This window comes from Acanthochromis polyacanthus, chromosome 15 (assembly GCF_021347895.1).
Source record: "Acanthochromis polyacanthus isolate Apoly-LR-REF ecotype Palm Island chromosome 15, KAUST_Apoly_ChrSc, whole genome shotgun sequence".
Taxonomy (NCBI): Eukaryota; Metazoa; Chordata; class Actinopteri; family Pomacentridae; genus Acanthochromis; species Acanthochromis polyacanthus.
The window spans coordinates 15,023,976-15,049,280 of record NC_067127.1 but is presented as its reverse complement, the minus strand read 5'-3'; the positions used below and the strand labels follow the sequence as shown (position 1 = coordinate 15,049,280).

The following is a 25,305-nucleotide window of genomic DNA, read 5'->3' as shown; positions in this document are numbered from 1 at the left end:
GAACTGGAAAAAATTGCTGGGGTAAATGACATCTGGAATGCCCTGCTTAGCCTGCTGCCAGCTTGGCCCGACTCTGGATAAGCAGAAGGATTGAACAAATGATTAGCAATAAGGGGTATTTAGCGGAGAAGCCCCTGAAGGTTGATGAGGTCACTGGATGGCAGCCTTTTGATAAAGCTATTACCAGGAGAAATCTATTCAAATGTATTCAAAAATCCCACAGTTCAAAGCAACCTCCCCACGGTGGTGTCATTGCCTTGACTCAGTGTTGTTGACATGAAGCAGCAGTGGGTGCTGCCGCAGGAAGCCAGTTTCCCCATCAGACCTTATTATGCCCTGCATACTACACTTTGACAAGTATGCATTTAGATTCCAAACACCGGCAAGATCTTAAAATGCACTGTGCCATGTAACAGCAGAGAACCAGCTGTTCTGGTGGCATTTGGCTTTGATGTGACAGCAAACTTATCAGAAACTTTTCACAAAGTCATTTTGTGTTAACACTGCTGAGAGGTAATAGTTGTGTTTGCATGCAAAATAATATTACAAATTATGATAAGTGTTACAGTGGAGTTATTTTCTCTCTCTTTTTTTTCACATCAGCACAGTCGAATTGAGAGTTGCGTAACTTATCGGGATATATTTAACTGACTTGCAGATGCTTGATAGACCTCCCAAATTGTCTGGTACTCATGGGGCTTTCAGACAGAAATTTGTTATCTGACAAAGTAATGAATGAGTTACTGTGTGTGTGCCTCTTGCTAGGCCAACAGCACCAAATTAATTTCTTCCTCAGCCATAATTTTGATTGACTATTTGCCATCTGTTTTGAAAGCACATTGTTGGTGCAGTCCAGCAAAAGTTTCATTTAGTTCGTTGTCTTTTCTGCAGTGTTGTGAATCAGAGCTCAGACCAGTCTCACCTGGGAACTACATTACTTGTGAATGTGACCAGCTAAGCCTCAAGAGCACAATAGAGCTTTTATATTTTATTGTTATTAACTATCTTTAATCTGTACGAGTGCTTTTGGTCCCATCATGTGACCTTTATCAGCAGACGGACGAGAAGATGTTCAAATTTTCTATTTTTTGTGAGCAGTTAAGTGACTTTTTGTGGAATTTCTACATTCTACATTCACAGTTAACTAAAAGAAAATCTGTAATTTCCACAATTGCTGAGTATATTTTAAATTAATACACATACACACGTGGACAAAATTGTTGGTACCCCTCAGTTAAAGAAGGAAAAACCCACAATTCTCACCTAAATCACTTGAAACTCACAAAAGTAACAATAAATAAAAATTTATTGAAAATGAAATAATCAAAATCAGCCATCACTTTTGAATTGTTGATTAACATAATTATTTAAAAAAACAAACTAATGAAATAGGGCTGGACAAAAATGATGGTACCCATAACTTAATATTTTGTTGCACAACCTTTTGAGGCAATCACTGCAATTAAACGATTTCTGTATTTGTCAATGAGCGTTCTGCAGCTGTCAACAGGTATTTTGGCCCACTCCTCATGAGCAAACAGCTCCAGTTGTCTCAGGTTTGATGGGTGTCTTCTCCAAATGGCATGTTTCAGCTCCTTCCACATATGTTCAATGGGATTCAGATCTGGGCTCATAGAAGGCCACTTTAGAATAGTCCAACGCTTTTCTCTCAGCCATTCTTGGGTGTTTTTGGCTGTGTGTTTTGGATGGTTGTCCTGTTGGAAGACCCATGACCTGCGACTGAGACCAAGCTTTCTGACACTAGGCAGCACATTTCTCTCCAGAATGCCTTGATAGTCTTCAGATTTCATCGTACCTTGCACACTTTCAAGACACCCTGTGCCAGATGCAGCAAAGCAGCCCCAAAACATTACTGAGCCTCCTCCATGTTTCACCGTAGGGACAGTGTTCTTTTCTTCGTATGCTTGATTTTTGAGTCTATGAACATAGAGTTGATGTGCCTTACCAAAAAGCTCCAGTTTGGTCTCATCTGTCCAAAGGACATTCTCCCAGAAGCTTTGTGGCTTGTCAACATGCATTTTTGCAAATTCCAGTCTGGCTTTTTTATGAGTTTTTTTCAGCAGTGGTGTCCTCCTTGGTCGTCTCCCATGAAGTCCACTTTGGCTCAAACAACGACGAATGGTGCGATCTGACACTGATGTACCTTGGCCTTGGAGTTCACCTTTAATTTCTTTGGAGGTTGCTCTGGGCTCTTTGGATACAATTCGAACGATCCGTCTCTTCAATTTGTCATCAATTTTCCTCTTGCGGCCACGTCCAGGGAGGTTGGCTACTGTCCCGTGGGTCTTGAACTTCTGAATAATATGAGCCACTGTTGTCACAGGAACTTCAAGCTGTTTAGAGATGGTCTTATAGCCTTTACCTTTAAGATGTTTGTCTATAATTTTTTTTTCGGATGTCCTGGGACAATTCTCTCCTTCGCTTTCTGTTGTCCATGTTCAGTGTGGTACACACCTTTTCACCAAACAGCAGGGTGACTACTTGTCTCCCTTTAAATAGGCAGACTGACTGATTATGAGTTTGGAAACACCTGTGATGTCAATTAAATGACACACCTGAGTTAATCATGTCACTCTGGTCAAATAGTTTTCAATCTTTTATAGAGGTACCATCATTTTTGTCCAGGCCTGTTTCATTAGTTTTTTTTTAAATAATTATGTTAATCAACAATTCAAAAGTAATGGCTGTTTTTGATGATTTAATTTTCAATAAATTTTTATTTATTGTTACTTTTGTGAGTTTCAAGTGATTTCAGTGAGAATTGTGGGTTTTTCCTTCTTTAACTGAGGGGTACCAACAATTTTGTCCACGTGTGTATGTACACATTCATGTGAATTAGCCGTCTCCCACATGGCGTCACTTGAGGATTAGTACAACGCTGTTGCAGCATGAGGCGTCATATCAATGTCCCAACAGAACATGACAAACAGTCATGAGATCTGGCAGAGGGACTTCTCAGCATCGCCACTTTGTCCTTTGTCCTCTGCTCTCCAACGTGGCTGGGTCAGACCACAACTCTTTGCATTTGGTATTCCTGTGAGTAAGGGCTAGCTAGAATCCAATAAAGCAGACGCATTATGTTAGAAAGATCAGCTCAAGGTTAAGTGTGTATATTTTTCACCAGGAAATGAGCTGGGCCCACCAACAAGCTTGCATGGGATGAAAATTTTATGATGAGAACAGGATATTTGTTCCTTGAGTGCTTGCAATCCTCGTGCTGTGGATGGCGGTGCATTAGCTCATCTCCTTCATCTCTTTCTCTGTGTGTTTGTGCAGCTTCTTGCTCGGGCAGAGAGTGTATGTTTACTGTGCTTTGTTTGCAGCGGTTTGTGCGTATTAACGTGTCATTGAGCTACATGAAATGGAGAAGGCAGGCATTGGCTTGCACAGGCCGGGGGGTGGTTGTACGGGGAAAATTGAGGAGAGGCTTTCCTTGACTGTGTGTTTACATTTTGCCGCAGCAGGCCGATCGGAGTGCGTTGGCGAGTACGAACAGAGGAAATGTATACATTGCTTACGCTGCTGGGAAGTTTAAACATTAGCCATGGGTTATCCTACCAAGGCCTTGTTCGCAACAGGATGAAACAACAGAGCAGACAGGGAGCCAGTCAATAGTCCCAAGTGTCCCTCTTCATGCCATGTATCCTCCAGGGAGAGAGCTGTTTGTTCAGAGGGCAGGGAAGGGAGGAGACACGAGGGGCTCAACAGGGAGCGTTTTCCTTGCCAAGGCTTGCTGTCTGTGCTAGGTAGGGCCGAGGATGACATTTTCATAACTGCGGTGACGGAAGGAAACATCAGCAAAACAGTGGTGCTGTACAGAAGCTGTGCGGAATGAAAATCAGGTTGCATAAACTTGTTAGCCTCGCAAACAGTGGTTCGAAACGTGTCTGCTGCGTCGTCTGGCATTTGTGTGCTGCACTATTATCAGTCAGCACTTTTTTTTAAAAATCTGTTTTCATTTCATTGACATCCCTTTCCCTTGCTCCTGCATTGCTGCAGTACAGGCGCTTGGCTCCTGCTTGGCAAAGACAGCAATCCCCTCCCTCCCACCCCTCTGTTGCTCTTTGGCATCCTTCAGTTTAGCTGCAACTTCCCACGAGGCCTGCTGGGTCACGGCTGCGCACACACTAGCGCTCACACAAAGCCATTTTCCAGCAGCAGCATTCTTGCGTGGACCTCTCGATCCATCTGCGACCCGCCGGCTCCTGCAGAAGGGAGCCGTGACAGTTCGGCAGAGTTGTCAAATGTCAAAGCGACACATCAAGTGAGAAATCTAAATGAGGAGGAAGCAAGCTGTTGGTTCCCCGCTGGAACCGAGCCAATGCAGTTTTTGTTTCTTCACATGTAGGAGCTTAAATTACAGTGGGAAATGGATTAAGGATATGATAGAATATGCTGAATAGAATAAGGAGAAATTCTCAGCACGGCAGCCGATAAAAATGCATAAAGGAAGTGCGGTGGAGGTAGTGTTGTTGCTGCAAAGCTCTATAGCAAGTCACATTTATCAGGTGCTTTGAGTCTATTGATGACTCCTGTCTTCACCAAAGCTATCAATGCAAATGGATCTCTGGAAAAGCATCTGCACTGTCTTGTAATGTTCCTCATAAAGCCAGAGGAGATATAGATCAGCAACAAAAAGAAGCAACACTGTTCGGTCCGTTCAAGGATGTATTGCTCCTTCCTATCTCTTTGTAAGGGGATTGTGTCAGTAATCTACACTGAGAGTGGTTCATGATGAGCCTAATAAATTCAATGTACAGGCTTGCATCAGTGTGGTGGACAGTTGGGAAATTACCAACAACTTAAAACAATGGTTGCTGTTTTCTTTTCGAGGCGAGTGTGTTCTGAGGGGAGTCATGGAAAATGTTGCTCTCTTTAAATGATACATCGAACTGCCCCAGCAGAAGAAGCAAACATCCTCTCCCCCTCCAACATTGTTTTATTCGGAAGTCCAAGTCGTCTGTTACTGTTTGTGGAGTGCATCTCTCTGTGTTCATGTTTCCATCGCTTCCTCCCCTTTTATGGCATCGAGTCAGCAAGAGTTTGTGCAATAGCAGGCGTTTATATCGTAAATTCTGTGACAAAGTGGCCAATCTGAAATAATAGCTCATCACCCCACACAGCAGGGTCATACATGGCTTCAGTTTAAATGTTGTTGCAAAGTGTTAAAACTGTACTTAGTTGTGCTTAAAAGTTTGGAGAAGCTCTTAAGAAAAAACACCCAAACTTTCTCGTATCCGCTCCAGACATATCGATAATCATTCTGTCATTTCTCTGTTTTCTTTCATTTTAGACCAGACACTTTTTAAACTATGGCCTAAAATTTTGTTTATACACTCAAAAGTGTCAGTGGCGAAATTTGCCAGACTCTTGAAAAGATTTACTTACCACCTTCTATCTGACCTGCTTCTTACCGGCACTGTTGTGTAAAATGAAGATGGAGGGTGTGTGTAGCAGTGTGTACCTTGATAGGACGTGCTAATGTGAAAGGTCTCCCCTGATTGTACTGTCCTGACTTTACAAGTACAGGGAACAGTGAGGCGATTCTGTCGCTGGAGAGTTTTTTTTGTCTGTCCTTGACTGCAAAAAGGAAAAGGCAAGGAGAGATAAATGTCAAAAATACTCCTGTCACACTTCTGTGACCCAGTTCTATGAATGTTTATCTGAATCTTGTAGTTACAAATTTAACCACCACAAATCCTCTGTTCCACCTAAACACGTAGAAGACAACAGCAGACTTGTTCTGCTTTAATTTACTCTGGTGTTAATTAGGATGCTGCTAAGCCCATTCTTGTATAATTGTCCGTTTTGAGAAGCAGCACTCAGTGAGAAGGGTCATCAAAGCTGTTATCGGATTTCAAGTGTCATCCGTCAGCAGATATGGGGAAAAAAAGCCTAATTTAATTTCATGTTTCTAAACTGCTTCATGTCAGTGAAGTGAAAAAAAAACTCAACTGAGAAATCCCTAGTTTGTTACCTTCAAATCAAACCGACTATTCCAGCGTGTCACACTGATAGTGATCAGCTTAGCAAGGCTTAAAGCCACCTGTAAGTCTCAGATACACATCACTGTGTTTAATTACATTATTGATCTATTTGTGTCTGTGCAGTATCTTTTGCAGATATTGCAGATGTAAAATTGCAGCAAAAGGAGATTTTGGTTTATATTGAAATTTCTCCTTCAGCTCACATTTTCAGACAGTTTCTCTGCAGGCGGGATATTGTTCATTATTGGTACACCATGCACTGGAGTGAGGACATAAAGGATTCTGGTGTGAAGAGGAATGTGTGTGTGAACGCTTAACAACTGTTGACAGCCATTTAATGGGCTGATAGTATTCGAAGCAGGTGGTGTGTTTGTTGGTCCAAAATAAAAATGGAGCTACCGTCAATTTTAGGTTTCAGAACACCTGTCATTGTCAAGAGACATTTCCTTCAGATACATCAGATGTGATGTTGAACTGTGGCGTCAGGAAACAAATTTGAATTTCTTGTTTGTATTCTGTGATACGTCAAACTCAGTAGGAAGAATTTCAAAAGGAAAGTTTGTCGTTTTCTGCCAAAGAATCAGATATCTGTTTGAATAAACCTACTGATCCTCACACACCTTAATCTTCTATTAATTCTAGCCTGTCCTGAATTCATAAAAAAAGCAAGTTTGAATTAATGATAAACTGCTAGTTGGTGACTTCACTTGATGTTTTTCTTCCAGTATGCTTACACTTTAGCCCCTTTTACACATATAGTCCTTAACATTCAGACAACATTTGAATGTGTCGGCCTCGTGTCTAAATGACCAATCTTCTCCCCCATGTTGCTAATCTTGCTGTTGAGTTGTAGTCTTGTGTTTATTGGTATCTCCCTAAATCCTGATGTAGTGTTCAAACTCACATGTATGATAAATATCACCTGCTGTTGTGGGTGTCTGAAGAGTTTTGCAAGGAACGTTAACTCTCTAAACCAAAGCAGTTTCTTGACATTTTTCTTGGTTTGTTTGTTTTTGCTCACTGTATGTTCATTTTTAACTACAGTAAATAACCCCACAACTTTATGTTAACAGCCCAACAAATAACATACTACATACTATAGATGTTTTACTAATCTGAAGAAAATAGAGTATTTTGTGTATGTAGAGTATGATGCATGTAGAACAAGAAAAGCACTCAGTGAGCCAAGGCTGCTCAGTCGTTATATTATTTCCGACGGAAAAGTTCAGGTAAGTACTCAGCGGTTGATTTGTAGTAGGATTGCAATCATGTGATCGTCAGCAGGCAGCTGACGTAGTGTTCACTTGTTGTTGTAGTTACAGTGACGGTGTGCCACTATCTCACAATGATATGGAAATCTTTCACAAATCTGTGGATGCCGGCTATAAGCCGCATCACTGCCAAAATCTAATTACGTGCGCCTTGTGTCATTTCTGACTTTCACTGAAAATTCTATCATAATCCATTATTCCGTTTTTGAGTAATGTTGTGCACAGAAAGACAAACATGTACCAGTTGTCACATAAAGGGATTTTTAATGAAATACCTTGACAGACCAGCACATAGAAGATGATTGTCAACCACTGAAAAGCTGCAAAACCAACCATTCTTTGTTTTTACAGCATCTGGTTCTGATAATTTGTCTCCTTTTTTGTCTTTTTTAAGATAACATTCCTACTAAACCAGCCTGTAGGTTTTTAGGCTTCAAGTGTAATGTAAAAGTGACCTACATTATGTCTGAACGACAAAATGCTGACTTTACAACAGACTCATGAAGGCATCAGTATTACATAAGGGCTTTAGATATCAGTCTGTGGTGCTCTGTAGGGATGAAAATATCTATCCGTTCATTTAATGGGATGACAATTTTTTTTGTAAACATCACGATGGAGTGATGTATTGCAGTGGTGTAGCAGACATGTGGCTGAATCTTTGTCGACACCATGTGGAGTCAGAGCAACCAGAAGCTTAAGCCAACAAATGACACACTAAACATGCCTGTAAATGTTGTGCAGATACTCACAAGTACACAACCTTGCAGACATGATATGTTAAAAAAATCCTGTAATATGCGGTTTTATGAAAATGTTATTAAATGCAACATTAAGCGTATCATATTGCAATTTGTCTGGTGTGGAATTTTTATGCACTCATTGATGATATAGGCTCAAGAATATCCATAGTTTAATTCATCTTAAAAATAAGATGGTTATTGGTTGAAATTTATTTTGATATGGTGCTCACTTGATCAATGTCTCCATGCTGTAAATTTGCTGTGTTGGTAATTAATTTAAATAGAATATATTTAAAACAGTCTTACAAAATGATAGTCTTCTATGTTTATTTGCATCCTTACTTCTTGGTCTTACCTTCCTCACCTTTCCTTTATTTTTACCTACTAATCCCTTGTTTTTCTGTCACAAACAACCTCCTCAGATTCAGTCGCATCTGCTTTATTAATCCGCTTCTGTCTAATCTAATCGAATCAATCTTTTTTTTCTTTTGCTCCTGGTCTGTGTGATTAAAGGCTTCATTAGTTTGTTGCAGCAGAATCTTTATTTCCAGTCATATTTTAACTGGAAACAGGTAATCCTTTTAATGTAAATGTGCCTCCTAGATGCTGATGTTAGCAGCTTTGTGGCAGAAACCTGAATATGAACAACTTCCCCTTGTTTCTTTTGATGTTAGTTGAAAATGATGTTATATGCATAATCACGTAGTCCAAATAAGGGATTTATAGGGGGCTCCACGCTACCCGTTTTCCTGCCATAATCGCATTATGACTAGATTATGCTTGTGTGTATAAATGTAAACTCGCTTATTTACTTTGGCGGTATAGAGTGGCATCACACAGTATCATCTGCAGCTGAGTAATAATGTGCAAATATGAGATGAATACACAAAACAACTAAGCCTCAAAAGTGAATTATGTATCTGCATTAAGCTGTTTAAAAATGTGTTTAAGGGTGGGTTGTGGTTGCCTCAAAGGATTTTCATCATTTTCTTCATAACTCCAGTCATCTAACTGGGTCCATATGTGTCTGGCAGCTGGCTAGGAGCATCACCGAGAGGCACTCTTTAGTGAACCTCTAATTTGTAAGAACAGCAGCTCTTGAAGATTAACTTTACACACCCATTATTAACATCTGTTACTGAAGCAAAATGTTTAGCTTCACGGTTCCTGAGCAGCTTGAATCATCTTGGAGCCGTCCACGGAAAGCAAAAAGAGCTGCAACAGTTAGCGCCCCATGGGAGGTAACGTGACGGGGGGAGACCCGGGTCGTCCTTTCCCGAGTTCTGTCGCCAAAATCTAAGCAGGACCGAACCCTGCGGTGAGGAAGAGAGGAAATCGGCAGGAACAATAGCAGTGGGAGGCCGAGCACAGGAGGAAGATGAGAAAGATAGAGAATCAAATCGGATTCAAGCAAGAATTGAGGAGGAACGGCGGCATAATGAGCATCATACTGATGACTGGGATTAAGATTGTGAATGGGAGCACAGGGACAGAGAGATATGCAGGCTGTTTTTGTCGGAGCATTAGGGAAGTTGTCGAGCTCACTTCGATTTTAGGTCATGATGTCATTTGGGAGGATGAAAAGACACATGAGAGGGGGAGCTGGAGATGACGGGAAGGAAGAGGACAATCTTTAACAAAGTCGTCATCAGCGATGCCGTCTGAGCCGCAAATAATATCAGCCGACTTGATTAGACGCTGTCGGTATTATGAGTTTTGTGTGGTCTGAGTCATGTGTTTGTCATGACTCCCACAGCTCTTGGATCAGGGGTAGCCACATCGCAAGCAGGCAGGATGTGCTGCTCAGAACCCTCTGAGATCTGAAAGCTGGGGTGTCTGTTTATTCGACTGCTGTGACTTCCATTCCCCGAGCCCTGCAGGTGGGCACAATAACAGACGGTTCACAGAAACTGGCCCACTTTCAGGAAACTGTCCAAAGTCTGTATGAGAGTGTAGCTGCTCCCCACACGGCCCCACGGCACCAGTCCTCTGAATATTTGATGCCTGTTGTGAAATGCCTGGAGTGAAGTTTTTGTTGATATTAACAATCTGACAAATAGGACCCAACAGAAAAAGTCCTAGGCCTGCTGTCTTTCTAAGAACCCAGTATTTCTCGAAAAATCACCCCGTGAACAGTCGTCAGTCAAGAGTTGGCACTAGATCATTTTTATACCGATCTAATGTAGGGATGCATGATATTCAATATTTTCTGATAACTGATTATGGCATGTTGCTGATGCTGATATATGCACTGTGGATCAACTGATTATTGGCCTCGCTGATTATGAAATATGATAATGAGCAGTGTACAGATTTCCAGTATTGTTATTGTTATTGTTTTTTTAAAAACTGATTTCCAAAAAATTACATGAATTTCACATAAAAAGGCTTCCCTTTCTATATGTAGTCACTCTGGGGTGTTAAGCAATGTCAAAAATGTTGAAATGGTTCTATATGTTTGAGCACAATCTGAAAATTATGCTCAATTATATTGGTCTCCCTGAGACGAATGAAAAAAACACATCAGTCAATCCTAAAGCGCACATATATTTCCCATCTAATTGCAGAGAACAGTAAGTCCCTCCTGTAGTGGAATTTACATATTATCATGTCTGTTCTTATTATGGCAAATGCAGACAAAATACAGCATTTTTCAGAGGTACACATTCACAATATGAAAAGTAGTTTAGTCTCCATGGAAAACACAGCATATTAATTTTTATACAACATTTTCAAACTGTACACCTTTAGCTTGACAGGTGTTCATTTTGGGTTGATTTTCCATTTCAAAGCTTTATGGCTAGAACCAATGATGCTGCTGCTATCTGCGTGCATCCCTAATTTGATTTCATCTTCACTAAGCCTAACTAAGGATAAAGCAGAGGTCACATCACAATGTGCTACATTAAAGTTCAATTATACGTTCTTATAAAATGAGCCACATAATGACATCACCCTTTCTTAATGTATAGTGATAAAATAAAAACATCTCTGTTTCACATCATCACAGATGACTTTATACAATATTTAAAGTTGAGGTCTTTAAGTTAAGTCTCTCTCTACTGTAAGCTGTCATAAATGTAGCTTTTACTACCACTGTGTGATAAAGATCAGTAAATACTGGTTTAATCTTTCCATGGAGGAACATTTACACTGCTGTACTCTAGACTACATCACTCCTCCACTTCTCACTTCTGTTTCAAAATAGGGGCCAGTGGTTCAGCTTCATTTATTATTTTCTCTGTGAGAGGAAACATTATTTTCCTTCATAATTTATGTACATTGAAAAATAGCTTAGTGGTGTAGAAGTAGATGTCTCCGTCACCAGAGAAAGCAGGATTTAGCTTTTGGCAGTGATGCCTCCGCTGAACCTCCCGGGCAGACAGAGCTAGCCTCCATGAACCCAACGTTCCTCCACTGAAACCCCTTGCTGTGCAATCTAAGGAGTAGCTGGTGACTGTGTGGAGGAGGCATATGGTGGTCTACACCCTCAGTAGGCCGAGGAGAGGGCTGGGCAGTCAGAGTGGCTGTGGTACAAACTGGCAACCAATGTGTTGGCCAGAAAACTCGTCATGCTTACAGGCTGAATAAAGAATCCACCTTGGGGATTATCAGAGATTGAAAGCGGTAAGTAAATAAATAAATATACATAAATCGATGAATTGCGACATGAATTATCCACACAAGGTGAGCTGTGTGTTACTATGAGCCATATGAGTTGGTTGTTGTGCTACAGCTTCCCTTGAGCAGTATCTGGTCGAGTCTGAGTGGCATTCATTAGCCTAGTTCTTTGGCATGTGAACGTGCCATATGTGCATGTATACCAGAGCAAAGTAAAACCCAGACAGGCTTGCTGACACAGCCAAGAGGGAACTATTCTGTGAATTCAGTTTTCCAGACTTTCTAGTGCTCTCCGTGGACTATCCACTGATTAGCCGAGGCAGCTAATGCTGCAGCGTGATAGCTGAACGCTGAGCTGGGTAAGACCAAGCATTGATATTCTGGGCAGTTTTAACAGCTTTTTCTTAATGGACTTTGTTCTTTCGCATCTCGAATCATGTTCAAGGCATGGAGGGCCAGAGGAGAGACACTCACAGAGGGAAGGCACAGTCAAAGTTCCTCAAAAGAAGCATTTCCAGGCCTGCGCTCCATAAATAACAGATGCTGCTTTGGGAGGAATTCATAGCAGCTTGTGAGATACAGTACGCTGCCCTGAATGTCACCTCACACGCACTCAGAGAGCAGAGACGCAATGTTCAGGGTCAGCTCTGCATCAAGGGAGTACTAGTAAAACACTCTAATAGCGGTTTTTGACCATTTAGGGAAGCAGCTAAATAATCGTGTTACTGCAACCTCCTCAGATCCTCTTTTGGTTCTCAGTATGCAGGAGGAGACTTTATTATCTATCTGACCAGGTGGATCGTTTCAGTGACTGCAGGTTAACACACCGGTCTGTCCTATTAGTCAAACAGTATGGGGGGAAAAAACCCAGCAAGCTGAGTCTGGATTAATAACCGCCTGGCTGCTTGGAAATTTAAATTGACATTTTCATTGTTCAGTTTCACTTCATGTTTTGTCTCAGCTGACATTTAATTAGACAGGCCTTCACCTGAACAAGCCCAGTGAAAGCATTGAGTCTATTTTACCTTTTCAAATAGTCAAGACTTTAGGGTTGAGGGTGAACGCTGTTGATTAGCATTCATGTAACTGCTGTTGCAAAGGAATATGGAGAGATAATGGTGCTGAAAACTTAAATTCAGGGCTGTTAATACCAATTATTTCAATGATTGATTAGTCTAATGGTTGGATTTTGCAGTTTTCAAACTGTGAGACTCCCTGCCTAGGTGCCCGGAAGACTTGAGGAGGAAACATAAGACAAAAACCCTGCTGAGGGAAAGCGACACGTGCATGCTGATGTTCTGCAAAGAATGTAAAGTCAGGTATTGTAGTTTGTCCTGTCTGTCACTGTGGCTAACAACTGGAGCTGCAGCAGTAGCTGTAACACAAAGATTTTGGAAGATAATAAGGTATTTCCATATTATGTGTCAAAATGTGTACTTCCTGGAATCACATCTCAGTCAGTTCTGAACCCAGAGACATGATATGCATAATTTTAAGATTCTGTGTGACAGCATTACTCCAAGGAATTAAATGTCAGATATCTGAAATCATAGAAGGATGATTTTCGTCATAGCTCCGGAGCTTACCTGGGAGTTGTCAAGTTTTTAGGTTTTCTTCTACATCCAGTGATTGCTGTCAGTGCATTGATGGGTACATTGCAAAAAGGAAATGCCAGTGGCTAAATGTAGGACAAAAACAATCTCAAATTGTAGCCCACAGCACAACTCGCTTAACTATTGTATATAACCAGAGCATTATGGGAACAGTGGAGGAGCAGGTGGCCTTAATTTAGTCTAAGAAACAGAACTCCAAATTATTGTGCACAGAATGGTGAGAAATGCTCGGCAGTGCTTGGATTGCGGCCTCAACAGCAAGATGTCGAAACTTGTCCTGCAAGTAGATTAAACTGTTAGTCTACCATTATGAGATGAGTGACAAGGTACTAAGTTTGTGTATCTGGCTATTTGCCCAACCGTAACTTGGGGGATGAAAGCGCGGTGAGACATGAAGCGGCAGAAGGAAAAGTGGAACATCTTGCACCCCGAAGCGTCACTGTTGAGAGATAAAGTGGCGATGACCCAGTACTAATGCATGCACTGAACATTCTATTTTATTCAGTGCAGGTTTTGATAAGTGATCGTGAACCCTGAATCCTGGAGGGAATATCTTTGCCACAGAAAATTGTGTTTTGTGCCTCTTTGATGGAACAGTTCGGATAATGTGAAAAAATAAGCACATCCCACGGAAAATTGTCTTCTTTGTTGACATATTTAGACAAGCAAGCATGCGTTTCTCTTATTTGAAGAACAACAGAAGGACTTAACTTCTGTGATCATTATTGAAAATCAACATGAATAGATCCAATCTTCTTCTGGAATCAGAAACTAGCATTGCCAGTCACCTTTAGCAGCTTATCATAGGTGTCTAGGTCTATTTTAATTTACTTGCAATATTCCTTCAGTTGCAAAGGGTTTGTCAGTGTGCCTTTGTTGACTAGGCTATTCCATATCCATCCGTGGCGGATTTGCAAGTCTGCTTAAGATTATCCTGTTGATAGGTCCATTTCTGATTCCACTTCCACTCCCAGACGGATGGCCTCACATTATCCTCAGGCACTCTTTTAAATCATGCAGAATTTTATAAATCAATGACTACTAGCTGCCCAGTCTCTGAGGAAATGAAACCACAACACTGGTTTCTACCAGACATGTGTACTGTGAGTGTGGTCCAAAAATTCTATCTTTGATTCTTCTGCTTCAGAGCACATTATTCCAAAACTAAGCATGGGCCCTAAATGTTAATTGGTAAAAAGTAAATTTGATTTCAGGGTTTTTCCTGGCACACCTCCAATGCAAGTTAAATTTGTACAATGTCTTTCTGTCGGATGATACAAGCTTGCACTTTGACTGATACCTGCAAGAAAAGCCTGCAGGACCTTGGAGAACTCTTTTTTTCTCTTTTGCAGTAACTGTTTGCTATTTAACTGACTTTGCTGAAGCGGCCGATTCTTGACAAACAAGCAGTCATTTGAGATCGTCACTTGCATCCACACACTTTAATAGCAAAGCGAACATCAGGCGCTATAGAGGTCAGAGGTAAAAATATGCCAATTCCACCTGTCACTACCTAAGCACTTTCTAATCACTGGAGACTAATCTGAAGTCCCTGATTCTAATTTCATAGATTTGGTGATGTGATAAAGCCAATTATAACCTGCTATTAGTCTGATCCGTTTTCTAAAATTTAATTTAATTATAAAATTTTCCAATTTCAATTTTGTGTGTAATATGTTTGAGCATATCACCGTTATTTATAGCTGCTGGTTTCAAGAGGATCAAATGTTTGCATGCTCTAATGTCAGAAAAGTGCATTTCCATTTCTAGTCTCCCATAACTGTACATCTCGTATACAGAAATATTGCCATTATGACAGACTATCCTGTAGCGAGACATTTGCACAAACCTCTGGAGAATATCGCTGTTTCTCCATTGCCTAAAGCATCTTCAGTAGGAACAAGCAGTGTAGGGGCCACAGAGGATCGCTGCGCTGTCTTAGAGAGAACAAATGGGAGGTACTTTACCTCTCAATTCAAAACAACTGTTTTATTTTCCGCTATAATTAATGCATCCAGAAAAATAGGTAATGTTTTTGCAAAATGTAGCTCTGCTCTCAGAGGTGTCCTCGCCAGCAGCATAACTATAATGATGGGAAGTATAGACACTGTGGATGGAGATTAAGGATTCCCAATACACTGGTGGAGATGTGGGAAGATGCAACACAAAGGAGGATAGGAACTAAACACTGCTTATTCAGCAGCATTGATTGGTGTGTGTGATGTGAAGGAGCTACAGACCTCCACCTTTTCACACTCTTGAAGCTTAATCGGCGCAGAGCACCAAGATCAGTGTGTGTTTCCTGTGCATGGGTGAGGCTGGATTTGAATACGTCCCTCAGATGCTAGTCTGCGATTCTCAGTGGATGTCAAGAGAAGCAAAGCTAAATTTGAGAAGGGCGAGGGAAAAATAAAGAGAGCAAGGAGAGGTTCCATTGTCTAGTCGGCTACAGTAGGGGCTGAGTGTTGCGTGACTAAAATTAATACTGACACAAGCAGCTAGTGCCATCTGGTGTATGAGCAATCAAAGAGGGCCTAACTGTGCCTGCAAACTGACCACACACACACATACGCACACCTCCTGTATATAGAGGTATGTACAATATCTATACAAGTTATCAGTGCAAACACTGTTTTCAATTTCTGCCGTGCTTTGATCCTACAATCGTCCCAAAGAATGCAGATGTTGCTCCTCAGCTGGATTGAATCCTTCGAGGAGCAGCATTGTGAAGCACAATGGCCAAGTGCTGCCTGACTTCTAAGCACAGGCGTGAAAGCCTGCACTTCTGTTTAATAATGCATCAGGTTCCAGTGTTGTTGGTCCCAGGGAGGCGAGCAGGAGTGGGGGGTGCTGTGGGTATGACGGTCAAACCGACCCACGTGTCCAACAGAAAAAGGGATTCATTCACAGCTGAGATGTTATCCCATGGATTAGGCAGGCCACGAGCTGCAATTAATTCATCACAGCATGTCCAGGTCCTGAAAGACAGTTTATTGAAATGGAATGAAAGATTAAGCTGGAATTATTTATATCGTGCTGTAGCCGATTTTGGGTTTTGATGTTTTTAAATAGCCTAATCAAGGGAAGGTTGTTTTCACTGTCAACTCTGCATTGCAGTGGAGCAATCAGATACGGGTTTACTGTCACGGCTTCCCTCTCGGTGTGGGAGCGGAGATTACTTAATACGGTGGCGTCCAAGAATGTGACTGCAGATTGCGCATCTGTTAATGGCTTTTACCAGGCGAGGAACACAGCTGAGAGAAAAGGCAGCATTTCCTTTCCTTACATAAGCTCGTCAGCGCTGAGGCGTAAGGAAAATGACAGTGATTACTGTCACACTGTTCTCAAATCCACTTTCCTCTGGAGCGATTGCTGAGTGCACCTTATCTAGGTGTGCGTGTTCTTTGCTCTGTGTTTGTGGGAGGACGGAGGACGTGGGTGTGTGCATGCAGCAGATTGGGAGTGCTTGAAACGGGCGCAGCTGTGCTTTTTCTTTACTTGTTAACCCCACAGTGGGGAGACGGGAGGAGCTGAGTGGACAGCAGCTCGCCCCGGCAGCAGAATAGCGAGAGAGGAGGCGACATCCAGCACAGTAGCGAGATAGAAACTGGACACATCAGCGATACCGCACACACAATATGACCTTTTTCATCCCAGCTGAATAATCTATAAGACATGAAACAGCAATTTTTTTACATTTTTTTTTTTTTTTTGCTGTTTAATACTTTTCTGTGCATCGAATTTATCAAGAAAAAACACCAACCATTTTTTGGCTCAGACTTCTGAAGAATGTTGTTTGCTGATTTTATTTCTTTTATATCCCTGTGAGCTGACTCTCTTTGGGGATTGAACTGTTGGCCTGAAAAACAGAAAACATCAAGTTCGATTCTGGGAAATCCACAGTGAACACACAATCAATCAATCAATCAATCAATCAATCAATCAATCAATCAATATAAAGTTTAGGATTGATTAATCTAACCTTTAATAATGTCACAGAATGTATTGAATATTTTGTATATTAAAACAATATTTGTCATCACTTGAGAAGACAGGAATTCAATCCAGTGCTTGAAAAGGTTTCTGATTGCATACATTTTAAATTGCTTCCTTTTGTAAGTATTAAAAAGGATTACATCTAAGTTTCCAAATACCCATTTGGAAAATGGTGCTTTCATGCACTTCAGTTGTTATTTAAATATATGGTAGAAAAAATAGAGAATACTGCACATTACTGGAAATAAGAGCAGCAAGAGAGTGTTTCTAAACTGTCCCACTCAGCAGTCTCTAAATGTGCTATAAAAGGGTAATAAAACCCAGAAACACAAGGATACAAAAATAAAACTCATCTCAGCGGGTTAACGAATGAGATCATTGTCCACACACGTTCCTTCCAGCAGGTGATAAGATAGTAGATGTGGTGCACTTTCAATTTAATAGCTCATAAACCTCATTCGCCTTCTCTAACAAATGGCATGGAAATGCTCCTCAAAGTTGAGTCAGCGGGGTGTCACAACTGATTGTTGGTGATATACTGCAAACTCTGTTCTTTAAAGGCTCAATTTACAACTAAAAGAGAATGTGGATCGTGGGTGGTGGAGATGGGGACATATTCATGACTGTTATGCTTTGATGCTCAGTGATGTGGAGTTTTGACTTAGTAGGAATCGAATTTAGGGGTACTCCTCTTGGATAAAGATGGGATGCGTTCAACACCCCGTCTATCCTATCTTCCAGACTGGCTTCCTATTGATCTGTCATATAGTGTATTCTCCATACAGTGATCTCCTGTTGGCCTCATCTTAACCACATGCTCCTCTCCCAGCTTGGTCTGTCATGGTAATATGATCGATCTCCTCCTCTACTCCTTGACCCCACCTCACCTACCAAACGATTCAGTCGCTGGAAAAGTGATCCCCGTGACTTTGATTGTACATCTATCCTAACCGTATTACTTCTACCAGTAAATGAAATTAAAAGAATGGAACTGGACATGAATAAAGGTTGTAGGAGCCAATGAGCACTACATTATAGGTAGGAACCAATCTCACAAGCTATTGTCTCAGGCTCTCTTCATCAGATGCAGTAAAGTTTTCTGCGCGTCACTTATATAAGTCCTGATGAAGCACCTCAGGGCCTTCAAACCTCGGCTTAGCCTCTACAAAGGTTTTAAGCGTGTCTAATACTATCATATTAAAATGTCATTTAGATGCATGCATGCAGCGGTGCCCAAGATGCTCTGCTGGCATGGACTGAGATGTAGATGAACCTCTTTATCCATGAACAACTTCATGAATGACTAGTGTGTGACTACCAGCATTATCTGGTCTGTAGCCATGACCCACGACAGTGCATTACCACATAGATGGATGCCGTCATTGTGGAGATAAATGACAGAGGTTTCCAGTACCCCCAGAAGGACACCATGAAATGGGAATTATGTCGGCAACATTATTCCTCAGTGCTGGTGTCAGTACTTACACACACGCACACACACACACGGACTCACTTTAAGCCATTCTTGGCACCCATAATTTCCCCGCGGTGTGTCTGGAGTTAAAAGGATGTGTTCGGAGGAAGAAGAGGTTTTTAGATTGCTGTGTCATTTTGTGTTCAGGTTCAGCCATAACAACAGAGCTAAAAGCAGCAGCAGCAGCAGCAGCGGTCCGCTCACAGCTGTGATTCCTAACCAGGGGTGCGTCATTCTATTCCAAGAGGTGTTCCTGTGCTTGCTATGGTGTATGTGAAAAGATTGTAGGGTAATTGTGATTAAAGAACGCATATGTGGCTAATGTTTTGAGATCCAAAGCAGTTTTGGAGAAATGTTGGGAATGGCTGAGTTCATCTGACAGGGTGTGGGTGTACGTCTGACAGAAACTGTTGTGTTCTGCTCATGTACTGTATGCAAATTAGGCATTTGTTTAGTCAGATAGAAAATTTAACATAACAAGACCGTAATACAGTTTGTCACTTTGCACACAGCTCTTAAAATAACCCAATTTGCTGACTTTTTCTTTGGCTGAACAACACTGGGCTGGCAGTAGCCTAAATCCACCCTCAAAGCGTCTCTGCTAACAGTTTATGAATCTGTGCGAGTGAGCCTGAGGAGGAGGAGGCTAATAAATCTTGCACATTTTTCCACATACATAATCTGGACTGGAATGAGAACAAGAATATCATTATGTTCCTGGAATTTAATGCAACAAATTGAAATTGTTGCACATAAAGGAGATATTGATAGTAAGTAGGGCTGCAGCAGATGTCTGTTAATTCCATCCCTGGTGTGTATACAGTACGAAGGTGTGGTCTTTTCTTGTACGTGTTACAGTGTTTGAGGATGATTAATCACTGCAGATCAATATAATGCCTCTTGTATGTGTTACTATGTAAGAGGAGGGAAGGGCTCAGTGTGTAGCGCACAGCCAAGACCACCACAAAGAAGCCTTTTATTTTCCTTAGTCTATCATTTTTTTTCATCTTGCACAGTATATATGGTATAGTCTACTGTATCTCTTCTTGCTGTGCATTTGCTACACTGTGATAGAGATTTTAAATTGCGGAGTATTTCTTAATTGAAGGAATAGGCACACATGCTCACATGGGATATGATGAAATGCAGCGGAAGTTTAAGCGCAGTGCAGATGAGAATTGAAAGGAGATCAAACCAGCACATCAGGATTCAGTGTGAGTTAGACAGAGATGGAGGAGGGAGGGAGGGAGGGAGGAAGGAAGAGGAGAAGGGAGGGAGGGAGGGTGAATTCGAGGGGCAACCCCCCTTTCTAGACGAGGGATTCCTTTACTGCAGTGATCAGCAATCCTCCCCTCTCCTCCTCTCTCTCCCCTCCTCCCCGTTTTCCCTCTCTCACTCGTGGCTTTGTATTTTCTCCCCACTCGCCTCAGTTTCCCTTCATCCCTTCCTTCCCTCTCTCTCTCTCTCTCTCTCTCTCTCTCTCTCTCTCTCTCTCTCTCTCTCTCTCTCTCTCTCTCTCTCTCTCTCTCTCTCTCTCTCTCCCTCTCTTTCTTGCCACCCTCTCGGCTGTACACACCATCACTACAGTCACGTTTCAGTGGGGAGGGATTGTCTGCTGCAGGGTACAGTATATGCAGCACATGGTTGGAAACGCAAGCGCACTCGTGACTCACACCGTTTTACTCCAGTCTTCATTTATCTCTATCGTTCCCCTGCTGCTCCTCCATTTATCCTCACGTTCTTTTCCACCTCCATCCCTCCACACCTCTTTCTCCCCTCCGGCTCATCTGTCCATCTTCCACCATCATCCTCGATGCCTGCTCCTTTGTTTCTCTCGCTCTCTTGGCCGTGTGACATTGATTCCAAGGTTGCTGTGCTATTGACTGCTGCTACGCTGTTAAATATTTCAGGCAGCATTTCAGTGGCTTTGTGCCGAGGGAGGGAGGAGTGGGGGCTTTGCTCAGCCGCTCTGCAACTACCGCTGACAAACAGGCTGGTGAACAGACGGGTGGACACACACAAACACACACACACACACACACACACCACACCACCTGCAAACACACAGAGGTACATTCACACGTACATGCCAGTCTACAGATGGATGTGCACACGTGCCAGTGCCTTATTTGCATATGTTTGTGCTGCTGCCCTGTGTGAGGGTGCGTGGGCTGGTGACGGCGATGTTGTGGGTATCTCGATGGAATCTTTCCTCCTGGCTTCAAACAGCTGAACTTAATGAATGAGCAAAGCAGTGCTGGACTGCTCTCTGCAGACTGTGCAGTTATTCCAGACCAGCCAAACTCCTTTCTCAGCATGTTATCTGATCAGCAGTCTAATCGCTGTTTGGGCTCTTCTTGGTACCATGGGACAGCAATTGGTAAACTAATTTAAGACACACACATGTGTTGGTATGGATATTTTTGTGAGGACAGTCTTTGACATATTGCTTTCTTTAGGTCCTCACTGTAACCTTCATCATCACAAATAAGCTCCTAAGCCAAATCTCAACCTTACTTTTACATTAAAACCTGGTGTTAACCTTCTTGAGAAAGTGAGGACTAGTGAAATGTCCTCACTCTGATGGTCTAAAGCTCAAACTGGTTTTCACAATTATAGTTGGACAAGCACACACGCACACACTTTAGAGGTCCTGCATAATTGCTGCAGTGGTGGCATTTGCTTTGACAAATGTTTTACGACTTCATCGCCATTCTGCGCATTTTCTAATGCTAAAAAAAAGGAAAAAGTTTATCGATTTGCTCTTGAGGATTTAATAAGACCATAACTAATATAGTGAACGTTCAGGGGGCTTCTATCTGTGGACCCTCAGAGAGGTGTGGACAGTGTTGTGTTGCATTGCAGATGCCCTGGTAGTGAAAATACCGAAACTGAGGTCCAAGTTCAGGTCTACATAAAGGCTAATTAACGTCACTCATGTTCTGCTGTTGAACATTCACAGCCGTTTCCTGTTGACACATAACGGTAACTGTGAGTGTTTTAGTTAAGTTATCTCCTCAGCACTTTTGTCACTTGTATTATCAGTGGTCTGGCTTGTTTGAACTGTCTGACTGAAAGCTTTGTCCGCCCGGATTAGACAAGTCTGCAGATTGATTGACAGTCACACTCCCTGATTGACAGCGAGACAATCAAACGGCAGCAGCTGATTGGCAGCTCAGTCGGAGCTTCTGTGTCTCAGTTTGATGCTGGGATTACAGGTATTCCCATTGCAGGATCTCTCTAAGCACTAAATATTTTTATATTTACGTTCTGTCAATCAGAGGAAACTTTGTGACACAGGGGTGACTCTAACAAACCTAAAACAAATGGCGTAAAGCTTAGAAGTGCTAGACAAGCCTACAGAACTGTGAAACATTATGGCCTGTATCACAGAATTGGCCTGGATATGTGTACTGGTGACTAATAATTAAATCTAGTCTAGTACAAGCTGTGCTACCATTTGCTGGCTGTCCAGTATAGAAACACTATAATTAGTAGATCCTAGTGGTGTGGTCTTATTCTAACATTGACAGTAACCATGATATTTATGAACAGTCAATGTTGATGTAATGTTAATAATACACATGATACCATTGTAAATAATTCAGTGACAGTAACCATCTGGTTGACACTCCAACAAGACAGCAACAGAACAGACTTTCTCTTCACCTCATATTATTTTCCGATTAATTTATTTGCCGGATAAAAAACAAAACGCACAACAAACAAAGTGGAAGATGATGGCATTATTCTTTTAATACATCCGCTTTAGAGATAGCAATGTTATCATTATCGTGATGATTTTCTTTTGGCCACAATAGTAGTGTCATGAGCATCAGATATCATGATGGCTCTAGTCGATGAGTATCCACAAAGCTTGGCCTTAACTTTGTTCTACAGATTTAGAAAGCATCTGCTTGCAGTGACAGCATATAGTACACGTAGATGCACACACAATAAAACTCCTCTCTGCTCTGAGATATCTTTTCACTGCACAGCTGCCAGTGTACAGTCAGAAGAGATGCATTGTGAGAGCTTTGAATCTCTGCTGTTGTGGTTCGCCGCAGTATGGGTCAGAGAGTGTGGGCATAAATCTGATATCACAAGAGTTGTACACACAGTGAGCACATCAGACGGAGGCCTGCTGGAAACTGAGGCAGTCAGCGAGAACTATGTCCTCCGCCTCTAGAAATTACAGGGTTAATGAATGCGTATGAGGTTCAGTGATGATATATATATATATATATATATATATATATATATATATATATATATATATGTCAGGGTAGAGACTGCGATTTGGTAGAGTTGGAGTTTCTCCCAGTAGAGATTGCGACTGGAGTCTCTACCAGTAGAGATTGCGATCGCAACCTCTACCAGTAGAATTGGAGTTTCTACCAGTAGAGATTGCGATTGGAGTCTCTACCAGTAGAAACTCCAATCCTACCAGTAGAGATTTGTCAGGGCTAAGGTTAGACTTTTAAGGTTAGGGTCAGGGGTCAGGGCAGGGGCCAGATTTAAAGTTCCATCTCTACTGGTAGGATTGGAGTTTCTACTGGTAGAGATTACAATCGCAAACTCTACTGGTAGAAACTCCAACTCTACTGGTAGAGACTCCAATCGCAATCTCTACTGGTAGAAACTCCAACTCTACCAAATCGCAGTCTCTACCCTGACACATATATATATACAGAGTATGCATTCACTAAAGAGCACTGCAGTGTCACGACACGCACAGATCCTGGCACTAAATGTGAGGGCAAGTCAGCAGCAAAACAGAGGCGCGATTTGTTTTTTGCTTGTGCACACGACCAAAACTGTAATCAGAAAAGTAGTGTTTTCCCCCTCTGGCACTTCTGCTGGCTTTTTTCCAATGTTTCATCTTCACCCTCATATGCTCTTTTTAAGAATGAGAAGATCTGACAGTCGTCTTCTGCCCAGGGCTCAGTAGCAGCTCACCGTAAAATTAAACAAGCTCTTCAGTTTGAAACATGTCTAGCACATACAGACAGTCCTTCTTAGCTGCATAGAGCAGCAACAAAGAGACAAAAGGTTTCTCCAACTTATCATGTGTGTTTGCCTTCCTCTCAATCTCTCCAGACTGTGACACAAGTGGAAAATTGATACTAGCCTACTCTGATGTCATTCAGTCTACAGTTGGCTGCCTTTTGTTTGTGTCTCCCATTGTGGTGGTTTCTTTGTCCGGATTCTAAATATTTCTGTGACTGCGAAGCTTAATCTCGGGTGTGTCTGCTATAAACTTACACCAGAGGATGCCATTTTGTAACATGATACTTTTGTCAGTCTTGGAAATAAATAATTAGATTAGTAAATGGCACAGATTAAGGTGGTGTCATGTTCCTGAGTGCCACACACTTCCTTCGTCACCTCAGCTTGTTTGAAAGAACATGTCAAGCTGTGGAAAACCAGCATAACCAGTTTGCTCTTCCTCTCTGCAGGTTTGGAGGGGCGCCCCCTCATGGCCTGGCCAGAGACTGTTGTGTTCCTCCACTGCTCCAGAAGGTAAGTCTTCACCTCCTCTAACTCCACTCACCTCAGATGCCACCCGGAAAATCCAGGCACTGTTCTCGCAGCATGTTTAGTTTTCACCATGAGAGTTGTAACAGGGGTTTCCCTTTTTAAAGAAAAACTACGAAACCAGCCTCTGCTTCTTCTCCGAGACAAGTGAAATCTGCACCGGAGCGAAATTCTGCATTGATCAGACAGCAGAGGCTCATTTGGAGTTAACAGCCAGTAGTCATTAATATGGAATCTGTCTCGGGGTGGCATCTGCTCATCTGAGTGAGAGGCGGGAGGGAGGGACGGAGAGCGAGAACAGGGGAGGGAAGAGAACGGTTGGGGAGATGAGACGAGGAGGCAGCAGCATTGCAGAACAAGCTGAGTTGATTTTAAAGTGAGCCTCAATGGCTGTGGGATTGTAGCAGAGATAGGCGCAGGATCCACACACTTTCACCAATGTGCCTGTGATGACAGGATAGCGGAGGACAAAGGGAACATGTGCAAGAGAAGAGCATCTCAGATACTTGAGGCGAGGCTTCAGAGTGTTACTGTGACAAAAGAATTCTTGTAAAATGAAAAGTCTGAATCACAGCGTGTTTGAACATTTGCAAGACACTCCTGAAAACGGGCCCAGCTGGGGCTGCCTGTGCCAGCTGATGATCCTCCACTGCTTTGTGTGAGCCAGAGCAGAGATCTGCTGATTCACTGCAGTGGCCCTGAGCAGGAGGCAGGGGTTTTGGGTGCAGCAGCAACAAGGCAGCTTGGATCATCTTTTCTATGGGCCCGCAGCCTTCTACGTTGATTCATGGTTCTGTTATTAGAGGCCACTCAGTATGATAATGGTATAAGCTGTGCAGCTTCATTATACCTATAGTTTGGTCATGGACCAATAAAGCTGTATTGTAGAACGTTATTAGTATGCGAGAAAGTGCTACTAAGCAAAACAGGGGCTCAGCTGTGTGGGACCAAAATGACTTATGTTAGTGCTTAAAAACAGCCTGTAAAGACGCTCCAAATCATAAAGTCAGACTCTATTTTGTTAGTCCCAGGTGCACTGAT

General features: G+C 42.1%; 1 protein-coding gene across 2 annotated transcripts in view; it reads left to right on the top strand.

Annotated features, from left to right (window-relative positions):
- mcu (mitochondrial calcium uniporter) overlaps positions 1–25,305 on the top strand; it is a 63,250-nt gene that overhangs the window by 29,500 nt on the left and 8,445 nt on the right. For both annotated transcript variants that reach the window (XM_022192356.2, XM_022192355.2), the window contains exon 3: positions 24,186–24,249. In XM_022192356.2, the coding sequence (XP_022048048.1) occupies positions 24,186–24,249 (64 nt within the window). The remainder of the gene's footprint in view (positions 1–24,185; positions 24,250–25,305) is intronic.